The sequence below is a fragment of the Panthera leo genome, chromosome A3 (assembly GCF_018350215.1).
Source record: "Panthera leo isolate Ple1 chromosome A3, P.leo_Ple1_pat1.1, whole genome shotgun sequence".
NCBI classification, from domain to species: Eukaryota; Metazoa; Chordata; class Mammalia; order Carnivora; family Felidae; genus Panthera; species Panthera leo.
In genome coordinates this window covers 117,297,740-117,318,538 of record NC_056681.1, presented here as the reverse complement: position 1 = coordinate 117,318,538, position 20,799 = coordinate 117,297,740, and the positions used below count along the sequence as shown (strand labels likewise).

At 43.1% G+C, this 20,799-nt stretch overlaps 1 protein-coding gene across 6 annotated transcripts in view; it reads left to right on the top strand.

Annotated features, from left to right (window-relative positions):
• The window catches only part of BABAM2 (BRISC and BRCA1 A complex member 2), a 393,896-nt gene that overhangs the window by 303,161 nt on the left and 69,936 nt on the right, over positions 1 to 20,799 (top strand). For all 6 annotated transcript variants that reach the window (XM_042933377.1, XM_042933374.1, XM_042933375.1 and 3 more), the window contains 3 exons: positions 5,176 to 5,275; positions 8,584 to 8,654; positions 11,222 to 11,304. In XM_042933377.1, coding sequence (XP_042789311.1) covers positions 5,176 to 5,275; positions 8,584 to 8,654; positions 11,222 to 11,304 — 254 coding nt within the window. The remainder of the gene's footprint in view (positions 1 to 5,175; positions 5,276 to 8,583; positions 8,655 to 11,221; positions 11,305 to 20,799) is intronic.

Here is a 20,799-nt window from a genome sequence, read left to right as displayed (position 1 = left end):
TGATGAGTTTCATGGATACAAGCTTTTTTGAGGATAATTTCAGCCACTTACACCGCTGTTTCAGGCCATAGGGGGGTAAGAGTTTCAAATTTCTCACACCTCTTTCTATGAAAGAATTTCTGATGAAAAAGGACGTAGACTTTGGAACCAAGAAGACTCTGCAGCTCGCTTGCCTGGGTAACCTTGGAAAGATACTTAGACCCTAAGACCCTTGATTTCCCCTTCTGTAAATTGGACTCATTAGGTCCACTTGGCCGGGTTGTTATGAGGTTTAGAGATAGTGAAGTGCCTGGTAGGGTGCCTGGCAAAAGTGGATACTCAATAAATACCAGTGACTTCTGTTTTGCTGTAATGGCCCTCCTGGCGGGCCACCAGGAAACATACTCTGGCATTATAGAGTGCTCCAGATTCTTGAGGTTCCCTGGCATCTCTCTACCATGAAGGGAATTAGCAGTGGTGCCCTAATCACATCTCCAGAATGGGAAACTAAAGTCCTTAAACACAGTTAGGCATACAGTTAGTGTTTGTTGAATTGAATTGAAGGCTCACCTTTCCTTAGGATGTCTCTTAGCCTTGGGGCTTAGTGGCAGCTTGTGTCCGTCTGACATCCTGGAAGTTCCCCGTGTCAGTGCTTGACCCTCCAACACTCCCCAGAATCATATTGTGGAGGAGGCAATGTCCTCTCCCTCGGAATCCCATCCAAAGGCAAAAGCTGGATGATAACGCTGAGCCAAGTGTCTCTGAAGGGCCTTGACATAACCTTTGACCACAGCATGCTCCAAGAGGAGGTGGTTTAGAATGAAGTCTCTCTTGGAGTGCTTGGTGCTATTTTAATATTAACGTGATTGTGATTGTTATTTCTCCCTTGAGAGAGATGGGTCTTTTTGAGAGGAGTGTTACCCCACTGCACTGATGGGAGCATTGAATAGAACCAAGCAGAACAAACTTGGCAGAAGCAAGAATTATAATTGAAAACCACTGGCCCTTCTTGCTTTCTCCAGTGCCAAGTCATGTTTTGCTCGGGCTAGTAAGGTAAAACCCCACGTGGAGAGGAAGAGTTACTGTTCCATAATGGGTTAAAATCAAACCCCATTGTCCCAAGTCAGGCCTTCAGACAGGCTGACTCCCTGCATTTTTCCATGTCAAAATGCTCAAAAGTATTTCCTTTGTGTTGTTGCACTGTAGCCAAGTCAAGTCTTCAGTATTAGAAGTGCTCTGAGTATTTGCAGACAGAGCCAGGTTCGCAAAGGGCTCTCTTGGCTGTATTTGCATGGAAAACCATTGTATCAATACATTTAACACAGACAGTTCTTGTATTTGACTTTTACATCCAGTGAGACGGACCTGGAAATGCTTTTCTGGCTACCTTTTGGTCTATTCAACTCCATTGTTGGACAGATTTCTCAGACTCTGGTCTTGTCCTTCTAATTTGTATCCACAGATTCAGTTTCAGTTCTAAGAATTATCAGCTAATTTCATGGCGCATTTCAGTCAATAAAGAGATAGATGGTATTTTCTCATCAGAACAGCCCCTTCACCCCTTTCTCCTCCTAATTTCAACCTGAGATGCCCCCCCCAGTAGTTGATTTTCCGTCACTTTGTACCCCGCTTCCTCACCTCACCGGTCTGAAGATCAGAAGAATCAACAGCAGTGGTCCCCTCCACCCCCTTCTCACCCTGTCCTCAGCCCCTTCCCGCCGCTAAGCCAACCGGTCCAGCCCTGCCTTCTCCAGCCAGCCCTGCATTCCTGGGAAGAGCTCCGTGAGCCCTGGAATCTGCACAGGCTGAGCCTTCTGTTGTACGTGCTCAACCCAGTAGTTTTTGATTCATGAATATTAAATAATTAGAGATCACAAGGCCTTACCTCCATCTTGCACCTTTTAAAAACATAATAGCTTTTTTATTTCATGGCACTTGACTTTGTTTATTGAGCATGATCAGGGCAGCATTCAGGCTATAGCAAACCTGTTAAATATTTACCCACGAGGCGGATATTTATACATGAATCAGCAGCACTTATCAGTGTGTGACGCTGGAAGTCAGGTTCAGTACCCTCCCAAGCTGAGGAACTCCCGAGTTAAAGAAAGGCTGCAGTAAGTGCCATTTTAAAAATAAACTCTCACTTAAAGCAATCCTTCCTAGTATCGGAAGCACTTCACTCACTGAGGCTCGCCCTGTGCAGCCAACTCGGTCACCCACAGTGAGACATGGCAGAGAGGGTGGCTCCTCGCATCTGAGATCCAGTGAATCTGGTCGTTTGGTGGTTGGGGTGGGAGAGACTGAAGTACGAACAAAATCGACAGGAATGCTTGCTCGGCTGCGGTGTGGAGGAATGTCAGGAGAGATGGTGGGCTGTACAACACAGTGCCTGCTTCAGGGGTAGTCGGAGTGCTTCTGGAAGCCCTACAGCATCCCTGGAATCCTGGTCCCACTCACTGGTAGCCAGACCCACTGTTTCTTCCCGTCCCTGCAGCCCTTTCAAGAGTAAAAGCCCCCTGCTCTCAGGGAGGCACGGAATTCAGCAGTAACAGCCTGGACTCTGGCAGTAGGCAGGTCTGAGCTCAGATCTTGACTTTATCATTTTCTGGCTGTGTGAATGAACCCAAGGAAATTTCTTCTGCTCTCTGAGCCTCAGTTTCTTCACCTGTAAAATTACACTGATAATTGTCACCTCATTGAATTGTGGGGAGGATTAAGTTCGATCATGAGAAAGCACCTAGCAACAAGTGTTAGATCCCGATGAACACAGAAGCAGAGTGGAGAGAGACGGGCCTGGCGGCCAAGCAGACGGTCTTTGGATTTCTCCACATCTCTGCTTCTTTCCATCATTACAGGTAATTTTGGTTTAATGGCTGTATTTCAGAAGCAGAGAGAGTCTCAAGTTTAGAGGATTACCCACAGACTATTTTCATTTTTTGTATTCAATTTAATGAATGATTAAGAACTTATCCTGTAATATTTTATACAGGTCAAAGCCCATTATAATCAATTCCAGGAAACTGTTCAAATTATTTTTTGGAATTTTATCATGCCAAAGATTGTTCCTCTAAGCAATGAGAAGCTGGATCTTGGTATTTTCTGTGTCACACAGATATTTCTCCCAGTAACTACAGGATATAAATATTGGATTTGTTACTCTTGTGCTACAGAATTTTCTTCTGGATCAGTTTCCATCCTAATGGAACCAGTAGAACCTTCCGGTTTGAAGTGTGCCCTCTGTGTACATTTGCATACAAAAGAGGGGACAAAAAGCCTTCTTCCAGTTCACAAGAAGTCATAGGAATTTTCCTAGCCTTCTTCAGAGTTTAGAGTAAATCTAAGCCAGTGTCTGCTCTGAGAGTAGCAAACGGAAATGATGTTCTTGCTGATTCTGTGCAGTTGCAGGCTGTAGATGATTCATTAATGTCATACTTAGTCAAATGCTGTCTCATAATTTTCTCAGTTGTCAGAGTTGTTGTGCTTTTTAGGTATCATCTGAATAGAAAAAAGTCAACAGCAAATATTTCCACCCGATGTTGACTTCCTCATATCACCTGGGGTTTTATTTGTGTGTTGGGACATTTTCATTCCATAAATAAATAAACAAAATATTCATTCCTACCAGAAAAATTAATTTCAGAAATCTGTAGTCAATAGAGAGACAGGCTGGGTCTGGAACCCTTTCAGTAGTTCTGTGTATTGTTCTCTGTATCGCAAACCCTCGGCTAAGTCTTTCTGCTCTAAACTATTTAGGAATGATTTTCTAGACTGTTATTGTGAAGCACTTTGCTTCCGTTTACTGCCTTGTAACTGTGGGGACTTGGTTAACGAATTATCACAGCATTAACAGATCTTAGGGGTCTTTTTACACCCCATCATATTACAGAGATGGTTCAAGGGGCTTACAGCAGAAGACCTACACATTAAGCTAAAATTCAAATAAGAAAAACAAATTAGGACCAAAGGAAACTGAGAGAGAAAAGAAGATAAAATCAAGATTGGATGATTACGAGAGGTGCCTGCTTGGGTGGCTCAGTCGGTTAAGTGTCCAGTTTCGGCTCAGGTCATGATCTCAGTTCGTGAGTTCGATCCCCGCATCGGGCTCTGCACTTACAGCTCAGAACCTGGAGCCTGCCTTGGATTCTGTGTGTATCTCTCTCTGTCTGCCCCTGCCCCACTCGCACTCTGTTTCTCTCTCTCTCTCAAAAATAAATAAACATTAAAAAAAAATAAGAACAGTTTAAAAGAATGAGATACGAACTGTATACTGCTCAGGACCTGGAAACTATTTCTGGATCCGTGTTGTGTCGTAGTGCTTGGTTTGGTGATTTTTGACTGTACCTTCTTGTTTAGATGGATTGGATGTCAGTGTTGACTTGGACTAGTTACAGACTTCCCACCCATATTGGTCCAGAGACACAGGACCAGGCGGCATGGTGTTCCAGAAAGTGTTTAATTAGTTGCCACCATTTAAAACTTGAGACGTTAAATATTCTGGATTTCTGGATTTCTGGCTTCACGTGAAAAATTGAGCTCCTATAAGACCGGGCCTGTGTTCCCACGTGGCAGAGATCAGCTGAAGAGAAGAGGTGGAGGGCCCTTTCCACTGGGCAGAAACTCCAGTTCTCTGTGCTCGTTTCCATCACCTACCTGGGCCGGGTAGACCCTGGAGTCTGCAGCCCCTGTCCTAGGCCACCTGCCTCACACTAAACATGAGGGCGCTAAAGCCCAAGGAGGCTTCCCAGGGCCCCCAAGCTGGTGAGGGCAGAACTGGTCCCTCTGGTGCACTGTTGGGAGCGCTGCAGCAACTCAGTTCAGTTCAATTCAGGGGTTTAACGAATGACTTCTGACTTCTCTTTGCCTGGCACGTAACGAAGGGGATGAAAAAAATGTGTTTCCATACTAGGTCCAACCCATTACTATTGGTAAGACATTTACCCATGCCAGTCAGAATGTGCTAATTTGTACTCTTGTGTGACAGAATCATTCGTTGTTATTCATCGGTAACACGAACACGCTGAATTAACAAAGTGGGTTAAAATAAATCTAATCATAAAGCGAAGCCCATATTCCCGTTGTCATCATTCCAAGCGGTTCGTGGGCAGACCTTGGTAAGAGAAGCCAAGTCTGTGAGGGTACCACTTCTACCTTGTCGGAGCCCTAAGACAAGTGTCCCTTGTCCTCTTGTCCTTTCAGTGCGCTTGGAGGCTCCTCAGCTCTTCATATCCCAGCTTTCCCAGGAGGAGGATGTCTCATTGATTATGTGCCTCAAGTATGCCACCTGCTCACCAACAAGGTAAAAGCAAGTCTCCTGACCCTCCCCTCGCCCCTTGTAAGGCTCCTCTCTCCAGCGTGGCACCTACACGGCCTTGTGTGCAGGCGCCAGCTTCTTCACCCCATCTTAGAGTCAGTCTCCACCTGACGTCGGCCTTTCTTACTGTGAATTACAGCTCATCCGTTTCTCTCCCTAGTTCTTCACCCTCCTTCCTTTTCTAAGGATTCTGACCTCCTGCTCCAGCCTTATCTTCATCTTTTAAACTTCTGTCTCCTTCTTCTGAAATTTCCTTTGTGTCCTGAGTTTTTGCTAGATCGTTCACCTTTGAACTCCTCCATTTCCCAGTTATCTGATGCATGCATGCATGGCTTTGGGGGGGGGGGGGTTGCCACTGGCTAGCATCAAGGTAATTCACTAGAGCTGCCTTCAGCTCTTTCTGTTTCTCTGTACCTCACTTTTTAGTAGTGAGTTCCTGATTGTCCGTGTCCTGTCCAGGAACAGTTTGCCAGAGCCCCGCTCCTCAGGGCGAGATCTCCAGGTCAGCCGGTCCAATAACCCAGCACATCAGATTATCGAAAGCTTTCCCTGAGCTGCATTTATGAGCCATTACACTGCCAAGTAGCTGAGTTTACGTTAATGGCTATTGTTAGATACTTTTAAAAAAACATAAGAATATGCTCGTTCATGTCCAGCCAGTGTATTTAGCTAAATACTGGACGTGTTAATCCACAAGCAATACTGATTTACTCTCTTCTTCTACATGGACTGACTCAGTTCACTTAAGTTCCAAAGTACTGTTTTCTATGCCCCTATTGACTTGTTCACATTGGCTTGGAAAATAAATCTTTTGTTTGTCTCTTTCTTTCAAAAGATGGCTCATCTCTATATAGGAAATATTTTAAAAGTACAATAATATTTCAGAGTCTTCAGTATTAGTTTTTAAATGTCAGAGAACCTAAAATCTGGCAACTCTGCAGTCTGTGGGCTTGGCACAGATTCCGGGGCATCTAACTCTCGTGAAGTGGACGCTTCTCATTGGACCAAATTCCCCCAGCCACTGCCCTCCTTGAGGACTGATCGGAGGATAGAATTCTTATTTACATTGTGGGACTTTACACTGCCTTCAAATCTGTGTCCCAGTATTTTAGAGAAACATGCAAATTTGGTCTTCCAGAATTGAGAAGAAAAGCCTTTTTTTAAAGCTCTCCAATTGAGATTAATTTCTAGTCATACATTTTTCTCCAAAAAATTGTATTACCATTTTCCCAGAAATATAAGAATCGGTTTGTTTTTCTTATCTGGTTCCCTTTCATTAATTTTACTTGTCTTTTAAAATTGATGTTCTTATGCTTGCTACAAACGAGGACAGTATGGGCTGCTTTTAGAAACAATCTCTTCAAATGAATTTCCATAATTACATGGGAATCTATCTTTATAGCCAGTTTTGTTGTGGGTTTCTGTTAAAATGGTTTTCTGTTTTTAAAATCAAGTACACAGAACTGTTTTCATCCCCTTTTTAAACAAAGCCACTTAAGCAAACTTATCATCTGTTTTTCTTTTCCCAAAATAACATTTCTGATCCTGCATTAAGCCTGCAAAGTAAGCACTGTTTTTATAAATTGACATAAACCCCTATTATATAAATAGAATTGTTTTACTTTTAAAGGGTACAAAATGGCTATCACTACCAATTGTGTCAAGGTTATTTCAAGCACTTTATCTCGAGCTTTTGTTAGCCATGGAAACTCATTGTGGCTATAGCCAATAAAAACAATTTGGGGGGCCACTTCCCCCCGCCCCGCGCCGTTTCTTTGAGCCACTGTGAGGACATTATAAGGAATGAATTTTTGTGTTAGTAGCTGATGGGTAAATGACTAACTTTCAGATGCCCAGCTTAATAAGTTCACAATTTTTTTTAAAAATAAAAACGGTCATTTGGTGATAACAAGGAAATCTGAAAAGGCAAAATAAAATCTATTGTAACACTCCTTCTTCTGAATACTAGGAATTTGAAAAGAAAGAATTAAGCATTATCCTGCCTTTTCAATAGGAGTCCTAATTCAGGATAAAATAGCCCCCGTTAGATGTGAGGAAACTCTTCTTTACAGAGAATTCCAGATGGTAAGTACACAAGGAGGGTTAGAATTTTTAAAAATCACCACTTTTCGGCTCCTAATGAAAAATCTGATTCAGACAAGGATCTCCAACAGGTATCGAAACCGTGAGGTAAAAGGTCGAGAGGGGACTAGGTCTTCTCATGCCTCGAGAAGCATACCCAGGGGTCACTGCTGGCGGCAGCAAAGGGGAAACCTCCCTTTACGATGGATTAGTCCTGCTGTCGTCCTGCTGTCGTCACCTAAATCAGTGATCAAGCCCACCATCACTTATGAAGTTGTTTTGCCAAAAATATTTAACCTGAATCTAGTCTAGTCTAGACACATTATTTTTTAAGTTTATTTATTTTGAGAGAGAGAGGGAGGGAGGGAGGGAGAGAGAGAATGCACAGGCACATGTGATTAGGGAAGGGGCAGAGAGAGAGGGAGCAAGAGAATCCCAAGCAGACCTCGTGCTGTCAGTGCAGAGCCCTACACGGGGCTCAATCCCATGACCCTGAGATCATGACCTGAGCCAAAATCAAGAGTTGGACGCTTAGCCAACTGAGCCACCCAGACACCCCCAATCTAGTCACACCTTTAGTCTAACTTCCAATTAATAGGAATTACAGGGAGTAGAGGACAAATACAGGGAGTAAGGAAACAATCAGAGAGTCTAGAATGCAGAACATTCTACAAGACAACTAGCCCAATCTCTTTGAAAAGTCAGAATCATATATGTGCATGCAGGCATGGACACATGCACACACGGTCGTATTAATCTACATTAATAGACTTTCTAGATTAAATGCCTGACCCTTGAGTATGCCCTGTCTTTTAAAAGAACATTTTGGGGACAATTGGGATATTTTGAAAACGCCCGGGGCACTAGATGAAGTCAGAAAATGGCTGATAATTTCTTGGGTACGATCATAACATTGTGGCTATGTAGGAAAATATCTTATTTTTTGGAGGTACATGCCCAAGTATCTAGGGAGAAACTTCCATGGTGTCTCTAAGTTCCTTTGAAATGTTTCAGCAAGATTGACTGATAGCTTGTTAGGGAGGTAGATGGCTGGATGAAGCAACCAGACAAAATACTCATAGTTGTTGAATACAGGTGGCAGGAATATGGGTATTCATTTAACCATTCTTTCTACTCCCTGAATCTTCGAAATGCTTTGTAAAATAGCATTTGAATACTCCCTGTTCCTCAGCTTTGGGTTCCTGTTCCAGGTGCAGTATGTGATTCAAGGATACCACAAAAGAAGGGAGTATATTGCTGCTTTCCTCAGTCACTTCGGCACGTAAGTTCCTCTGTGCTTAAACCATGTACCAGCAATGTCCTCCCGTCCCGATGGCCCTAACGCGAGAGCTTGATTGAGAAAATAGCAGCTTGCTCTTGTACGGAATAGCTTTTCAGTGCCACTTTGATTCTTTTTGGTATGTTGCTTAAGCTAAAGCTCCCAGGAAGACATTTTTTAGGATTTTGCTACATATCAGAATCGCGTTATTGATTGTGGAGCAGAATTTGGAGCAGCCTCACGACTAACCCCAAGCCCAGCAGTAACGAGGGCAGCGAGGCCTGCTTGTTCTTGAGCTCTCTGCAGTGTGCACAGCGCACACCTCCAGCTGCTCCCTGGAGTCGTGAGGGAGGGAGCCACGTGGGCATTATTGGCACGTTTGACTGAAGAAAGCCCTGGACCTTTGAGAAGTCTTGTGACCTGCCCAGAAGAGACAGGGCCAGGGCGGGAACCCTGGTTCTCGAGACTCAGGCAGGCTTTTCTCAGGGAGGAAAGCCGGCGTTAGACGCAAAAGCAGCGACTCACACTCGGGATTAGGAGTTGGAAGAAGGCACAGAGAGGGGAAAGCAGGCGTGGGGCTGGGGAGTGCATCTCCTCCTGCTGCCGCCCCCCTGGCTGGCCCCCTCCTTCAGGTTGCCGGTGGCCTGCTGTTCTGCAGCTCTGTTTTCCTAAATGGCGTCTGAGGCCTGGTTGAGCTTCTGCCCAGGGCTTAGCTCAAGGGCAGAGGGACCGTGTTTTCCCCACAGTCTTCTTCAAAAGATGGAGCGCTGTACCCATTCAGGGGGGCTGAGCACTAAGGGTGTTAGCGATCTGCTTATAGCCCACCTTGTTCCAGAGAAGGTTTATAAAGATAGAAAGATATATATAGTCACACAAAGTTAAGATTTTAAACAAGGAGATGAAGAAATTGGGACCAAAAAAATTGGGACTAGGCAGGAGCGGGCAAAACAAAGAATAAGGTTGGCCATTCCCAGGAATATAATTTTATAAACTGTAGCATAATTATGGGCAAAATTTCTGACTCCTCAAAACAATTTTAAGAAATTTTCTCATTATACATAGTGGAACTTTTTATGCCTCCAAAATAGAATTGTCAATATCTAAACAGTGTGACTGTCTCTCACATAAGCCTTTAATACTCAACGATTTTTTTTCAGCTTTACTTATGAACATTTTGAAAAAGTTCTTATGATACAAACAGTGGTTAGTAAATGGCACCATTGGACTTCTAATTTTTGAGGAAATTATCTTAAGAATATAGAATGAAAAATGAAGGAGCTAACACAGTAACCTCCCAAGTAGGGGGCACACACCCCACCTCACTCCATTCGCACCCAAGAAAAATAGGAAAACTCGCATTTACATCTTTTTGGAAAAGTCTCACTCTTTTTTAATATACATTTTGTGTATATTTTATTATGCATATAACACAGTAATATAGTAGTACTTGTATACAACTACTAAATCCTGTGCAAATACTATTCTATTACTGTACTGTATGCATAATGGAAAGGATTCTGTGCTTGTTTTTACGTACAGCATGCAGGATCTAAAAAGCTTAGATAGCGGTGTTTAACATGTTGAGTTGATTATAAATTCACGAAAAGAAATATAAACCGGTGACTAAACTTATTGACCTAAGTCATCTGAATGATGTGCCAACAGTCTTTGAGCAAATCACTCAGTCTTTAGTGTCCTAATTCCCTTTGCCCTTATGATGAGTTCACCCTTCCTACTGAAACTGGCAGGCCATTGGTATCGACAGTCTGATTGGCCTGACTCAGCCAGGGAGATAGCACACGCCACTGGTGGACGACAGAGAAGATTATGCCTGTCCTCAGTGTGTGGTTAGTATTGTCACCTTATGGTCACGTCTCCCAAGCACTCAGCTCTTGAGGGGAGCGGGGGAGGCTAGCCTATCAGGATTCTGGCCAGGCCCTTAGCGGTCAGGGGCTGTTCTCCTTGACACCCGTCCTGTGCATCTCCCACCTGAACCAGTGTCCACCCAGCTAACGTGGCTACTTTGTCTTGAGCCTGGTGGGGAGGACAGGGGACACAAGTGAAAGGATTCCAAGTACTTTGGAAGAAACTAACATAGACTTCCAGACTTAGTAACGTTGTCACTGCTCATTGCTTTTTAGTGCCCGAGTGAAAGTGGGTCTTAATCACCATCCAGACAGCAGTGTCCCTGTTGACCTGATTGCTTAATTTGTCCTTTTACTCATAACCAGCATTTGCATAGCATTGTATGGTCTATCTTACTTGTTTTTCACGACCCTGTAATGAAGCTCGAAAATATTGTTCTATTTGTCTTACAGATGAGGAAATTGAGGCTCCAAAGGTTAAGTGATTTGCCCGGAATCGTGATAGGTAGTAAATGGCAAAGCTGTAACACAAATGTAGATGCTGCCATTCCAAATCCCATGTCCTTCCTGTGGTAACACTCACCTTAAATGCCTCTTGGATTCAGTCACCGTGACTCTAGGAATCTATTCTTTACATGGTTTCATCTCTTTTCTGCCTTGTTTTTATGAGGGTTTCTTCTTTGTGTGTGTGTTCTTATCACCCAGAGGTGTCGTGGAATATGATGCAGAAGGCTTTACAAAACTCACTCTGCTGCTGATGTGGAAAGATTTCTGTTTTCTTGTACACAGTGAGTATACTTTTGCTATGAGCACGTCAGCCTACATTCATTTGCATGTACGTCCATGTACTGACTTCATTCAGTGGATAAAACTATGTAATAATGGCTGTGAAAACCTTTAGTGCCCTGCTGTGATTCCTTTTACTTTAGTATATTTACCACGTGGTCTTAAAGAGAAAATATCTCTAGACCAGTGGTTCTCAACCACGTATAATTTGCCCCTCGGCAGATGTTTGGCGGTGTCCGTAGACATTTTTGATTGTCACGATTGAGCAGGAGGGGAGTGGGGATGGTGGTTGTTGCTACTGGCATTTCGTGGGTAGAGAGCTGGGAGGTTGCCTAAACATCCTACAATGCACAGAACAGCACTCCAACAGCAACAAAATCATTTGGGTATAAACTGTCAATAGTGCTGAGTTTGAGAAACCTGGAGTTTAAGAACTCAGGGTTCCAGATTCCTATTTCAAAGCATCTTTCCAGCATGAGGTTCCAAAACTTTCAGGATTATTCAAAACATACTTGTTTTGGTCATGTGGTTATCATCCTTATTAAGGGAAAAGACTACATCTTTGATAATACATAATAGATATGTAAAAGGTGAGACAAGTTGGAATGTATCCCCGGTGTCACTTTTCATTTTTATTCCACAGATAGGCATATTTAAATGCTTATTGTGTTACATTAATCAGCGAGTCAGTAAACTTTGGTCCACCTTTCTCCTGATGGATAATTTGAAGTCTCTCTCATTTATTTTTGGTTATATAAAACTTATTAACCCATGGTGCCAGGTTTGCTCTGCAAAATGCCCAGTCTTTAAGCCGAAGACACGTAATTCCAGCTCTCACAAATCAAATTACAGAAAAGCAGCGGGCTTGGCTTGACTTCATTCAGTGGATAAAACTACCCTAGACCTTAATAAACTATTCCAGGAAGAGGAGCCTTGGCCCTATTTAACCAGGCCCTCAGACAGTATAAAGCCATTGACTTGGGGATTTTTGTTTCCCCAGCAGACGGACATTCTTGGTTGCGATTTGCTTAGACTAAAAAATAGTTTTTAAATTCCTTTGTCTTACCCCATTTCACACCAACAGACAGTAAGAGACAGAGACAGAAAGCCTCGAATACCATGGTATAATCTGCACAGAGATAACTGGGCCTTGGCTCTGATTTTGAGGTGTTTCCCAATGATAAACACCTCTTCATGAAGTGCTTCACATTGGGCTTCTACTCTGTAGCTAGTCCTGCATTGGGATCATCTCTTTACATGCACCTGAGGAATGCAAGCATATCGCAGTGTATTCATTCTATGCACAGATAAAAAGAGATTTTAATCTTGGGTGTTCCTCCAACTAGTTACATGATGTTCAGATCACTGGGACGAGCCTCCCTCTGCTTTCATTTCCTCATATGTACCCTGGGGATCTGGTTGTTAAGTCCTGTGGAGACATTCGCATATGGAGCTTAACCCGTAATACAGGGCCAGGTGGAAGAGGAAGCCTCACAGTCAAGGCCTCCTGGCAACCTCCTCTCTGCTGGTCATCTCACGTGGCCCTACTGGTTCTTCCAGCCACCACTTTTGATTCTCATCTTATGTGTTGCTGTTTTGTTTTTTTCATTCTGAGTCCTAATTCCCTTGTGAGATCCCATTTCCTATTTGCCACATTCACTTTGCACACCATCTTGATCCCAGCGAGTCTGCTTCTAGCCTGGTAACCCGACCCCAGATCCTGGTTACATTCTTGGTTCGTCTCTCATGACCCTGGACAGGTGCCTGGGTGATTTGGTTGGCGCAGTTCCCCTAGCCCAGCCCAGCAAGAGGGGGCCTGTACCCTGCCTCGAATGGTGGTGGTGACAGTCAGAAAGCCACCCAGAGTGGCTGTGAGAAAAGGACACAGAAGGAGGGACGCACAGAAGGATAATTGCAAACGTGAAATTAGAGGAATGCTCAACCGCAGTGGCATGAAATCTCAGCTCTTTAAATGAAACTTATTTCGGTTTTCCAGCCATGATTCTACTTCCCAAAATCTTGATGTCAGATCCTATCAGATATGAAGGTACAAAAGATACTCTTGCCATTGTTCATTCTCACCTGTGTCTTCCGCATGCGACTCAACAATGACTCTTCTGGTGGCGGCGAGCAGGAGGGCTGCACGGGGCTGAGGGAGAACTCACCTGCCAGCTCCTGCCCTCCCTCATCGGTACACGTGGTGTTAGAGCGGTTCCTGTTCCTTTGGAAGGTCTGTCCCCCAAAGAATATTTCCCCTGGTACCACGGGTCCGGTGTTTCTTACAGCTCCTTCTCCACCTTCCTGTCTTCGCTTTTCCAAGTCAGATGTGCAACATGAAGTCCCAGAGTCACGTTTCCACTTAGTTGTGGTTCTCTTCTTCAGAAATGTAGAACCCACAGTCACTCTTTACAACAGCTACTAGGGCTTTGGGATTCGTTTAATTTACTTTTTCCGGAGTGTTTTCCTCAGGCCGTTACTCTCTTCCTCCCCAGGCTGCTTGCCCCTTGTCTCTTAGCATTACTGCCTGCACTCGTGGCTCCTTGGTGGATATGACCTCGTCTGTGAATCATGGGGCTAGATGCTATTTCCTGCTCCATCATCAACACGCAGCCTGCCTTTACCTATATTATTCTCACCCTTCTGCTGCTTTCTTGTGTCTAAAACAAACGTAGGACTTGCTGCATTAAAGTGAAGCTTGGTTGGACAATGTGTTTTGTTCTGTCACGCAGTTAAGCATCTGACACTCACCTTTTTTCAGTGTCTGCCTGCTTGGTTACAGCACCCAAGGGGCCACTTGTTCCCTTGTTTCTTTCCGTGAAGACAGGGAAGCGAATACAGGGTGGCAGAGACTTCCTGAAAGAACATGGCAGTGAATTATTCTGAGATCTCAAGAACATGAACAAGGAGGGAAGTGCCTGGGGATGGAGCCAGTCTTCCATGGCTGGCCCCGCTGCTCCATGGAGAGTGAGCACCTGGCAGGACACCGGATAACATCCCTGCTCTCCTTCCTTTCTCCCCCTTTCCCAGGCCCGGGAAGAACTCGGTCACTAGGGCAGGTGCTGGTAATAATTCTGAGCATTTTGGATGCCAGAGGAAAGAGGCGCTTCTCTCTCGAGGCAGGCGGCTCTGACCTCACACTTTGCTAGAGTGTGCGGAAGCAAGAATGTCCTCGGGGAAAACATTGTACATATTCTGGGTTCTCTCAGGAGCCTCTGCAACCTCCCAGCTTTCTGACGGTTTCAGGAGTGGGGACGGGGCCATGATCATGGCTGTGGAGAGTTTTTGTCCACTTCTTCCTTCTTTCTTTCCCTCCTTCATCCATTATCAACATACTGCAAGACTTGGAACCATGCAAGAATCAGGGAGTGCTCCCATCCAAAAATTGTGTTCAGGAAGGTTTCCCAGCCAACATGTGAGAATTATCTGTAGTGGTTACGGAGGTAATTCTGTGTTTGCCGAGCTCTGGAGGGACATGTCACCTTTAAGCCAGCACCTTCTGAGAATGCTGGGTGACAAGAGAACCAGACAGCAAAGCACGGTAACACAGAATAAAAGCAACCACTGGGAAAAACATCAGCTCTTCTTCATGGTCCCAGGCAGTGGTACTCTAAGTAGATACGAGAGGAGGCACCAGCCCACGGTAGCAGGATCGCTGCTCGGAAGTGGCGGGTATTGAGGTCTGTGACTCCCAAGGCAAGCGAGGGAGCGTGTGATCGTATGAGAAGCTGTCTTTTCTCATTACCCCTAAATCCTTGGTAAGCGACCCTTTGAGTCATCCGGCCTGGACCGCAAGCCAGGTCTCCGTGGCAAAATATCTGTTGCTCTAAATCTGACCATTTGGGCTGTTCCATTTAATTTTTTATCTTCTCTGCCCTGACCTAATCACTTTAACCCAATGCAACTGAGTTCTGGGTTTATTGAGAACCTGTATGTGCTTAGGACTATGATAGGTCCCAGGGGACAGAAATGGGTCCATGACTCAGGCTTGCTCTGAAGACACTTAGAGCCTGGCATAAGAGTTGGCAAACACTACCCTGCAGGCCAAATCCCACCCTCAGCCTGTTTTCATACGGCCCTAAGCTAAAAGTGGTTTTTGTGTTTTTAAAGAGTTATTGGAAGTGGGAGGAGAAAGAATAGGCAACAGAGGTGGTAAAGCCTAAAATACTGACTCGTTGACCCTGTACCAAAAATGTTTGCAACCCCTGGTCTGGTTGATGAGAAAGGAGGTCAGATAATGGTGAATCACGGTGGCGTATCTTTTTAAGACAACTAGCTTGTGAGTGTGCCTACCATATGCCAGGCACAAAGAGCGGGCAGGGAGAGAGCTTCATACGTTTTATACGTAAGAGAGAGATGTAGAAAAAGAGAGAGACCCTCCCTAATCAAGTCTGGTGAGAGAGACAGACAATAAAGAACTAAAACTATCAACTGTATAAATTTCAAATGCTGACAAGTGATATAACGGAACAAAGCAGGGGGCTGCAAAAGAGACTGAGGGAAGGTGGTGTTAGGCCGGTCGGGAAAGACTAGTTCCTTGATAAAGTGGGGTGGGCTCATGTCCTCGCCACAGAATCAACATCGTGTCTTTATAGCGACAAGCGAGATGGCTGCTAATTCGGTAAAAACCAACATCGTGCGGTTTTTCAAAACTTGCTTACTTTTTGGATATAAGTCACATTGTTATATAAATAAATAGATTTAAAGAACAAATCAGAATCACTGAAGTGATTAAAATTGGAACCACAATGTTAGAATTCATTTCAGTGTTAGAATTCATTTCACAGTGAATCTAGAGAAAGTGTAATATTATTTTAGAATTAATATGATTACTTCAGATGAGGCATCTATGAAGATTTGTGGCTTAATTTTCTCATTTCTAGTAGGAATGATAGCTATCAAAGTAGCAGGAGCTAAAATTGATTATGAATAAAAAGTAAAATTAATCAGTTCTCTATTGTTCAAAGAGATAAAAGAATATGGAAAAAGATAAAAGAAAATCTACTTTCTAAATGCCTTTTTGCTTTGATTAAGAGAACTATTGGTCCTTCAGATACTTTAAACATTTTGGTTAATTTTTTTCCCGGACTTCCTTGAAAGTGGTTAGCTCTGGTGGGTAAAGCGGTTTTCATCTTTTGATTATATACAGAAGCACACCCTGTTCACAGTTTACAACCTGAAAACTCTAGAACTTTAGCGACCACTGTCACCATTTTGATTCAAATTGAAAGTCCGGTTTCATCTTCAGAGTCTACTTTCTAGAAAAGTCTTTTTCTGTAATTTCTGGCTCTGGTTTGAGCATTTATTTCATTAATTTAAAATATTCTTGGGTATATCCTTTTCATTCTAATACCTTGGATTTATGTGACTCCTTTTTAATGACCTTGAAGGACTTCTCGTAAGGAAGGAGGTTGAAATCGGATGCACGATCACCATGCGGTGATTTCTTTCCCTATTCTCTCTCATATATATTGTGTGAGTCCTCTCAGTTGTAATTGTTGGATTAAAGTAATTGCTAAGGTGAGTTTATCCAGTCGGAGAAAGGGCATTAAAATTCAGTGATTTTGACTTAAAATTGTATGCAGCTGCTTTGAAATGAACACATGGTAACCCAAGAAGGCATGTAACTCAGTGAAAGGAAGTGGTTTACAAAGAATAACTTTTAGAGTATTGATCCAGCTCAGTATCATCTTTTCTTAGAATTAATTTTAAAGTATTACTGACATTGGTGAAACAGGGGCATTATTTTGGGGGTAAAACTTTTGCTGTTGTTAAAGATAATATTTACAGTAATAACAGTTAGCAAGTGTTGAGCATGTACCATGCTCCAGACACTTCTCTCAGTGTTTTGCATGTATGGTATTATGTGGCTTAATCCACATAACACTGTTCTGAGGATAATTACAAGTATTACTGCATTTTACAAATGACAAAACTGTGGCACAGAAGGAGTAAATACACTCACTGTGACAGAGCTAGGGTTTGAAATCCAGGCATTGATTCCAGAGCCCACGTGCTAGACTGCATTACTGTACTATTTCAGATGATTGGTTGGCAGTATCCCCAAGTATGTGTTGAATTTTGAAAGCTTTTGGAGCTTCCCAGAGAACCTGTAAGCTCCAGGAACAGAAGTGTTCACCCAGGCATGGGGAGATACGGGTAGACAGTGGACATCGCACCAAAGACAGTACCGATCTGAAGGCAGCAAGGCAGCAAGCTGGTGTCGCTCCTCAGTGGTGATGACAGTTTGCCCAGCTATAAGCCCCTGGCCAGTGGCGCAAACATGCCGGCTTGAGTAGGGTTTCACTCTGTGGCTATAGAAAGACATAACTAATGAGTTAATTAAAGAATTAACCGGCTATTGGCTATCAAAGACTAGATTTAACCTGCTTTTAGATATAGTTAATGTGGTCAGTTATAATGGCTGATTATACAAAGTCCTGCAAATGCAAACCTACAAGGTTGGAGCCAAATGGGCACTGGAAGTAGGAGAGCAGCTCAGGTTCTAAGACAAGAAGGAGTGATAGGAACTCCATGCTCCTTTGCAGGATTTTTGTTTCTTTTTTTAAACAGAGTACAATCCAAACATTTCTGTGGCCAGGATTTATCCTGATGGCTTATGAATCTTCTTTTAAAAAACACTTTTGGGGCACCTGGGTGGCTCAGTCAATTAAACTTCTGACTCTTGGTTTCAGCTCAGGTCATGATCCCACAGGTTTTTAAGTTCGAGCCCCACGTCGGGCTCTGCGCTGGCAGCGCTGAGCCTGCTTAGGGTTCTCTGTCTCCCTCTCTCTCTGCCCTCCCCCACTCATGCTGTCTCTGTCTCTCTCAAAATAAATAAATAAACTTAAAAAAAACTTTTTATTACAAAAATTTCAAACACAGGGGCACCTGGGTGGCTCAGTCAGTTAAGCATCCGACTTTGGCTCAGGTCATGATCTTGCAGTTTCTGAGTTCAGGCCTCACATCTGTGTGCTGATAGCTCAGAGCCTGGATCCTGCTTCAGATTCTGTGTCTCCCTCTCTCTCTGTTCCTCCCCTGCTCACACACACACCCACACACACACACTCTCTCTCTCTCAAAAATCAACATTAAAAAAATTTCAAACACAAAAATAGAAAAATATCATAAACCCCTATGTGCCCATCACCCATGTTGCATCTTTGTCTATCTTGTTTCATTGACCCCTTCCTCCTTTTTAATTTAATTTAAAATTTTTTCTGGAATATTTTGAAGCAAATGTGAAATATCATTTCACCTATAAATGCCTCAGTGTGTATCTCGAACAGGTAAGGATTTTTTAAAAATTGTTTTTTAAGTTTATTTATTTATTTTTGGAGAGACAGAGAGAGTACAAGCAGGGGAGGGGCAGAGAGAGAGAGGGAGAGAGAATACCACGCAGGCTCCTCACTGTCAGCACACAGCCCGATGCAGGGCTTGAACTCACGAACCGTGAGGTCATGACCTGAGCCTAAATCGAGTCAGATGCCCAACTGAGCCACCCAGGTGCCCCAGGAGTTTTGAAAAGATGTATCCAAAACAACAATATTAGAATGTTACAATACAGTAACAAATTATAATGTTGTTTAATATCATCTAATAACAGTCTGTGTTCAAATTTCCCCATTTGTCTCATATATGTTTTTTTTTTCTTTTCCAATTGGTTTGTTCAAATTAGAATCCAAATAAGTCAGGACCCATGAATCTTGAAAATCCCTGGAAAAGAAGAGATGTGGACCCAAATAATGGATATCACCACCCATTTTCTTTCCCCATAATTTAGCTAAGAAAATACAGAGTGAAATTATTAAAACATCACTTCACCCATGGGCCTGTAGAAGATAAGGTCTTGACGTTTGCCTATCACCTTCGTTTCAAAGTGCTTTTAATTATCGCATTTAGAATATGAGTCATTGAGTCTCTCTGTCAGTTTTGAATAGAATTCTTAGCACTAGAACGAATGGTTAGAGATCATCTAGCCCAGGAAGGGACTTTTAACATTTTTGTGCCAAAGACCCCTTTGAAAAACCCTGTGGATCCATTCTTCAAACAGTGTTTTAAAATGTATAAAATAAAATATATAGTACTGCAAAGGAAGCTGATTCTATTAAAAAATATTATCAAGTCATTAAAAGTGATTTAATCATACACTTAAAACCGTATGACACAGAATATGAGCTTCTTTGATAACAACCTTAAATAACAATATCCAGTGGCAAATCTAATAAACCTTGTAATAGTGGGAATAGGGAAATAGTGTAATAGGGAAATAGTGATGAGCATTGAAGAACACTTTAAGATCTGGGCAACACCTGCCATGTGATATAAAAGTATCTGCAATGTCTTATGACAACAAAGGCAAGGTACTGCTAATACTGCTGTAGATTGTTATCTGCATTCCTAACTGGAGGAAACGCTAAGTTTCAGTTCAAGGCAGTGAGTGTAGAGATCCACATTCTTCCTGTGCAAGTTCCCAGATACCCAAATTCGATCCAAGACCTTGCGGAGTGGGAGGTGAAGGGAGGTGTACAGATCTCTGACTGAGAATCTCGGAAAACTCCGTGTTACAGAGCTCAGATGTGTCTGAGGACCTCACCCTCAGCCATGCGTAACGTCAGGGGAGAACAGGACTAGAAGCCAGGTTTCTGCAATCCAATTAAGTATTTTTCCTATGTTTGAATGGCTGAATTCTAAGACTCCTAGGCAAGGGAAATACTTTTGCAGCAATATGTGTGAACGCTGGCCTGAAGAACTGTTCAACATAAGGAAAATACCGGAAAACAGTGCTCAGATTTAAGGATTAATGACCTGTCTTTTGCATATTATATGCTCCCTGATAAACACAAGTTCAACTCTCATAAGTCCATGAGACATTTTTTCCCTGTCTTTTCTGAGGTATCACTTACTATAACTTTACTATAACTTACAGTAGAACTCACCCTTATTAAGTGAATAATAAATTTTGGCAACCACATACAGACGCAGAACTAGCACCACAGTCAGGACGTGACACATTTTTCATCACCCTAAAAAGTTTTTCATCTTTAAAACGTCTTTGCAGCGGATCCCCCCTATTGACCTTCAGCCCCAGGTAGTCACTGACCATTTTCTGTTACTGTAGCTTATTCTTTCATAGAATGTATAGAGTTCATAAAAATGGAATCAAGTTGTATTTGACCGCTTTCACTTAACGTAATGTTTTTGAGATCCATCCATGTTGTGCATGTGCCGGTACTTCATTCTTGTTTATTGCTGAGTAGTATTCCATTTTCCCATTCTACTATTTACCCATTTACCATGCAGTGGACATTTTATGTGTTTCCGGTTTCTGGCCAGTAAGAATAATGCTTCCGGCTCAGTCAGTTGAGGGTCCAACTCTTGATTTTTGGCTCAGGTCACAATCTCGTACTTCATGAGATTGAGCCCCACATCAGGCTCTGTGCTGTGTGGAGCCTGCTCGGGTTTCTCTTCTCCCTCTCTCTCTGCCCCTCCCCCTGCTC